Consider the following 6,331-nt stretch of genomic DNA (forward strand, 5'->3'; position numbering starts at 1 on the left):
AGTCAGACAGGTGCAGACCCCAGGGCAGGGTGGGGGCGTCCACCTGTGCTTGAGGGATGGGGCTGTGAAGGCCTGGCGGTGAGAAGGAAGAGGGGTGGCATGTGCTGGGGGTCCCCGGGGGAGAGAACCCTCAGGACAAGTTAAGGCGGGGAGAGGGGGCCCCCAGAGCCACCTGTTTCTTCTCACTCTGGCACACATGGGGGGAGCCGATGGCCTTTTCACAAGGGTGCGTGAGATGCAGGACAGATTGAGGGCTCCCACTTGCCTGTGGGTCCTGGCACAGGGCAGTGGGTGCTACAGACAGAGACTCTAACACCAGCCCTGGTCGGTGGAGGGACTTCCTCAGGGTTGGCTGTTGGTCCTGATCAGGAAGGGCCTGGGGTCCTAGCCCCAAGCCCCACTTTCCAATCCTCTTGTCAAGCAGCACAACCCCAGGGACGACAATGGTTGCATTTCCTTAAAAACCTGTGTTTCCTTAAAAACTAACTCTGAATGTGAAGAATGTATCAAAAAAGGCATTCTTTCCTCCATTAAACATCACTCATTCACAGAGGATTTCCTGAGTGCCGCAGCATGCCCTGATCCCTATGCTGGGGCATGGGCCTCGGGGAGAAGTCTAAGGCACTGACTGGTTCTGCAGGGCCCATGGCTCCTGCTTCTGGGAAGGGGGCTCCCACGGGCGGAAGGCAAGCCAGCAAGTCCAGGCTCCAAGGATGGGGGGAGGCCTGACAGACAAATCCACCGCCAGACAGAGGGAGCCTTCAAGAGCAGCCCGAGAGCAGCCAGCCCAGGCCTGCCGTGAAAGGGAGGGGCAACTGGGCTGCAGGTGGACCCGGAGGACATGGGGCCCACTCTGCTCGAAGCCTCGATGGTGGACACTGGTCCAATGGCCAGAGGCCCAAGAAGGCCGTGGTCTGGCCAGGCCTGCCCTAGGAAAGGAAGGGGGAGGAGACGGAGAGCTTTGTCAGGCCATCCACATCCCGGGGTCAGGGCAGGGCCAGGCCTGACGTCTCCCTTGAGCTTTGACACACGGGAAGGAAGGCACCCTGTTCAGCGCATTGGTAAGCAGAGGTGGCTCAGGGCCAGCCATCCCAGCCAGGCCCTTCCAGGCCCCGACTCAGCATTGCTCTCCTGGGGACCTTCCCAGGGCCTGCAGGCCTCCGGGGGCTGTGCTGACCAGAAACTGCAGGTGCCTTGGCGTGCAGACTCCTACCCCAACCCCACGTTGGCCAGGGCACCCCCCTCCTGTGCTACGGCTGCCAGACTCAGTGGGCACGAGTGGGCAGAAAAGTTTCCCTGCCCTGAGCGGAGCCTCCCTGCCCTCCACCACAGTCCCATGACATCCTGGGGGTTTGGGCTCCTGGTGAACAAACCTCTCCACATGTCGCCCCCTCCCATCCACGCGGCTGAGACAACCAAGGCTCCAGTTCCTCTGGTGACCTTGCTCTCTGCATTGTGCAGGGTTCTATGACCCCACAGGCCCTGAGAACAAGGAAGAAGGCAGTACAGGGGTCCTCTGACCTGGGCTTCCACCCTCCCTCCCTTGAGAATAGGTTAGTTCCGGCCCTGCAGGGCAAAGCCTGCCCCTCACCAGGCGCCCCTCCATGGGAGAGGGTCTGCTGGCCCAGGAACAGCCTGGGAACTGGGGGGTGGTCAGAAGAGGCTGGGGGCAGCCTGGCCAGGCGCGTCGTGGTCCCGGATGTACTGCAAGATGTCCATCTCATCCATGGCTTGGATCTGCTGCTGCTGCTTCCGCTGCTGTGTGGCCGCAGCCTCAGGTGGACCCGCTCTGGGGAGCATGGCTGGCTTCCTGGGCAGCCCTGGCTTGGCGGCCACTGGAGGTTTGGGCTTGGGCCGGGGCTTGGGCTGGGGTTTGGGCTCAGCCCCCAGGTTCAGAATCTGGTCCAAGTCCTCTTCAACTCTAGAGAAGCAGAGGGAGAAGTCCTTGGGCAGAGCCTGTTGCAATACGAACAAGGTTCCCCGGCCACTGCAGGGCCCTGCAGGGCACTGTCCCCACCCCCTCCTGCCACATACCCACCCCGCCAGCCTGGCCCTCCTGCCTGCCCCATCCCTGGGGAGGAACGGAACGGCAGGCATCTCCTTCCATGCAGCCCCGCAGCCTGGAATAAGGAGAGCTGGCCCCTCAGCATCCTCTGCAGAATGGCTTCTCAGGGGACCCCCACCCTAGACGAGCCAGCTTCCTCAGGTGACTTTTCCTTCAGCCCCTCAAGAAGTTAACAGCTGCCACATTCGGAGCTCCTGCTCTGGGCCAAGGAGCTTGTTTCATCCCCTGACAACCCCTGGGGACGTTCAGCCCCATCTTGGCCTGGCAGAAGTGGATGCTCAAGTCCCAGGAAGCTGAGCCACCCGCCTGAGGTGACAGCATGTGATGGGCCCCAAGTTGGAACCAGGAGGGCTGACATCAGGAGCTGAGCTCTCATCCAGACCCAAGTTCAGCCAGAGAAAGAATGAATAGAGGGGCTCTGAGCAGTGGTGGGGTGGGGTCTGCGTGCCCACGGTGTCGCCTAGTGGGTCACCTGTGCACTGGACAGGCCCCCCCCAACCCCAAAGCGGGGGGAAGCTGGCCACACCCTGGACCGGACAGCCCATTGGTGAGTGGGACTGAAGGTCAAGGCAGGGTGACAGTCACACGGGACCAGCCCAAGTCCTGAATGGCAGGAAAGAAAGTCACCCTGCTCTGCACTCTGTCCAAGGGAACGCCTGCTGTCAGTGCTACCACATATCACAGCCATCTCCCACCCATTAATTCATCTAGTAATTAAAGACCCTGATGCTGGGAAAGATTGCAGGCAAAAGGAGAAGAGGGCAGCAGTGGATGATATGGTTCCGTTTAGTTCAGTCACTCAGTCATGTCCGACTCTTTGCAACCCTGTGAATCACAGCACGCCAGGCCTTCCTGTCCATCACCAACTCCCAGAGTTCACTCAGACTCACGTCCATCGAGTCAGTGATGCCATCCAGCCATCTCATCCTCTGTTGTCCCCTTTTCCTCCTGCCCCCAATCCCTCCCAGCATCAGGGTCTTTTCCAATGAGTCAATTCTTCGCATGAGGTGGCCAAAGTATTGGAGTTTCAGCTTTAGCATCAGTAATTCCAATGAACACCCAGGGCTGATCTCCTTTAGGATGGACTGGTTGGATCTCCTTGCAGTCCAAGGGACTCTCAAGAGTCAATTCTTCGGCGCTCAGCTTTCTTCACAGTCCAACTCTCACATCCATACATGACCACTGGAAAAACCATAGCCTTGACCAGACAGACCTTTGTTGGCAAAGTAATGTCTCTGCTTTTTAATATGCTGTCTAGGTTGGTCATAACTTTTCTGATGGTTAGATAGCATCAATAGCATCAATGGTTAGATGACTCAATGGACAGGAATCTGAGCCAACTCTGGGAGATGGTGAAGGACGGGGAGCCGGCCATGCTGCAGTCCATGGGGTCACAAAGAGTCGGACACGACTGAGCGACTGAACAACAACAATCACGAGACGCTGTCTGGTAGCAGATATTAGCCCCATTTTGCAGATGTGAAAACTAGGGGCACAGAAAGACGAAGGGCCCGGCCGGGGCCCACGGCCAGCTGGGGACGAGGGAGGGAGGGCACAGGCCCTGGAGGCAGAAGACCAGGGGGCCTCACACAGGCCACATGGCCTCTCCAAGCTTTGGTTCCCATCTGCCAAATGAGAACAAGCAGCACCACCCCCACGGGGCTGTCATTCCACGTGCAAGACACACAGTCCAGCAGGCAGAGTGCAGTTCCCTTCCTCATCCTGCCACTCCCCCTGCCTGGCCCCTCATCTCCCCATCTGTGAACCGCATCCAGCTCTGACACTGGCTGGGCTGAGTAAAGGCAGGAGCAGAGGGGCAGGGCCTCTGGTCAGAACAACTCCTGGCTACACAGGGCCTGGCAGAGGCCTGCACGAGGGTGGAGGTGCCCTTCCTGGGAGGGGCTGCCTGCCAGGTACCAGCTACTGAAGGAGCTGTCACCTGCCCACTTCCCGGGTCAACCTCCCGTGATGGGTCACAGACCCACCAGGAGAGTACAGAGCTTCCTATGGAGGGCAGAGAAGTGAGCAAAAAGGGGTGCCTCAGACCCAGAGTGACCAGCCCACGCCAGGCCTTGAAGGAGTACTTCCAGGCAATCCCTGAAGGCATTACTGGGAGACAGGCTGCTCCTGGTGAGCTCAGCTCAGCTGTCCCGGCTCCCTCCAAGTGCCTGCCCTTCCTCAAGCTCCCCTGGACAGGTGTTGGCTCATCCTGCATCCTCCACTGGAGGCTGGGTGCCCAGGAAAAGCTCTGAGGGGCTGAACTACCTTCAAACAGGGAAACAGAGTGGCAGCTAAAAGCTTGCATCAGAATTCAGGATTTACACTGCTTGGCATAGCAGTCATGCTCTATAGCTAGCCAGAAGCTGGATTTGCTGAGTTGGCAGGTGGGGCAGCTGCACTGGGGATCCAGGTGGCCACCCAGCACCCCTCACCAAGCACCCCATTTCCAACTGGGCTCCCTGAAAGTGAAAGTGTTAATTGCTCAGTCGTGTCCAACTCTTTGTGACCCCATGGACTATAACCCACCAGGCTCCTCTGTCCATGGGATTTTCTAGGCAAGAATACCGGAGTGGGTTGCCATTTCCTTCTCCAAGGGATCTTCCCGACCCAAGGATCGAACCCAGGTCTCCCTCACTGCAGGCAGTTTCTTTACCACTGAGCCACCAGGGAAGCCTGGGTTCCCTGAGTCATGGCTAGAAACAGCTCCCACTGATGCAAGGTTCAGCTCCCCTCTCTTTCAGGCCCTGAAGGCGTGAAGCCAACCACTGAGGGGCTGGAGAGAGGTCTGAAGACCCCTGGCCCACTCCTCCTCCCCAGGTCCCTGCAGAGGAAAGAGCTCGACTGAAGACCAAAGCTGGGGCCCCATGGCAAGAAGGAATGGGGGAGTCTCAGACTCCAAACCCTGTTCAAATGCTCCCCCCGCCAATGCTTCTCGGGAAGGCTGATGCCAGCTGTGGAATGAACGGGTGAGGAAAGCATTGGAGAATGAAAGAATATGAGAAAGTTCATCATAAAGACACCTGATCACCACCTGGAGAGTCCCAGGACGCACACAAAGAAAAACAAAATATGGTTCCTGCTCTCAAGAGGGTAATTCCTTCTTCACCAGATGTCTGACGGAGTGAAGGCAGGGCCACAGGACTCACATTCTCTAAAGCAGTGACTCCCAGAGTGGCCTGGGGGATGTAGGAGGCGTTACTCATGAGAGGGTCCCAGGGACCAACTGGAACGTGAAATGCCATGTGGTCTTCCCCTCGAGCCACGTGTGCCCACAAGTACAGGTGCAGAAAGTCCTGCTTAGTCCTGGTGTTGCCCCAGCCCTCTGGCCACAGAAAGCCTTTGAAGGTGATACCTGCCAACACCCCCAACCCAGTGTTCTACAGAATGCAGGTCTGAAAGTGTGTGTGTGTGTCTGTGTGCTGAGGTCTCACTGTGGTATGTCTGTGTGTATGTTTGTGCAGGCTGAGGTTGTACTGGGGTATGTGTGAGTGTGTGTGTGTGTGTGTGTGTGCACACTGAGGTCACGCTGGGATGTATGTGTGTCTGTGTATGCGTGTCTGTATGCTGAGGTGGCCCTGGGGTATGTGTCTGTGTGTGTGTTTTTACTGAGGTCACACTGGGATGTATGTGTAATGGATTTAATATTGATACAAACGAGGCCCAAAGGTCCCACTGGCTCCGCCCCTCTGGGACACGCTGCGTCCTCAGAACAGCAGAGGCTCCCGGGGCTGACCTTCCCTGGGTCTCAGAGTCACCCGAAATGCAGAACAACAGTCCCAGCTTCTTTCAGGGAGGACCGCTTCCAGGACTTCAGTGGTGAGGACGCAAGGATGACAGCGAACAGCTGCCAGGGGCCTCAGGGACGTGTAATGACAAGGAGCCGTCGCGGTGACTCAGGCCCGGCGGGCACTCAGGGGGGCTAACAGCCCATGGCTGCTAACGAGGGTGTGGATGACAGTCTCCCGGGACCTCAGGCCGGCGCCATGTAACTGTTCCTGGAAAGAGATGGCTCAGCGTCCTGGAATCGCCAGGCTCAGTCTGCATCCCGGGGACGTGGATGACGTGACGATGCGAGGCAGAGATACACGGTGCTGAGGGTGCTGAGAAGGCAGCCCCACGAGCCCAGGGAGAGCCTGCCGGGCCTGAGGTGGGAGGCGGTCTGCCAGCCTCTCCTCCGGGCACTCAGGGTTCCGGCAAGGTGGGAGGACTGGACTCAGGCAGGCTGACCCGGGTCCGCATCCTGTTACTTGGGACCTATGGCCTTAG

At 58.4% G+C, this 6,331-nt stretch overlaps 1 protein-coding gene across 1 annotated transcript in view; it reads right to left on the reverse strand.

Annotated features, from left to right (window-relative positions):
• The window catches only part of HS1BP3 (HCLS1 binding protein 3), a 32,140-nt gene continuing 25,809 nt past the window's right edge, over nucleotides 1-6,331 (reverse strand). Inside the window, exon 9 of the mRNA XM_010840682.1 lies at nucleotides 1-1,921. Coding sequence (XP_010838984.1) covers nucleotides 1,654-1,921 — 268 coding nt within the window. The 3' untranslated portion in view covers nucleotides 1-1,653. The remainder of the gene's footprint in view (nucleotides 1,922-6,331) is intronic.

Source organism: Bison bison, unplaced genomic scaffold (genome assembly GCF_000754665.1).
Source record: "Bison bison bison isolate TAMUID 2011002044 unplaced genomic scaffold, Bison_UMD1.0 scf7180017864145, whole genome shotgun sequence".
Lineage (NCBI taxonomy): Eukaryota > Metazoa > Chordata > Mammalia > Artiodactyla > Bovidae > Bison > Bison bison.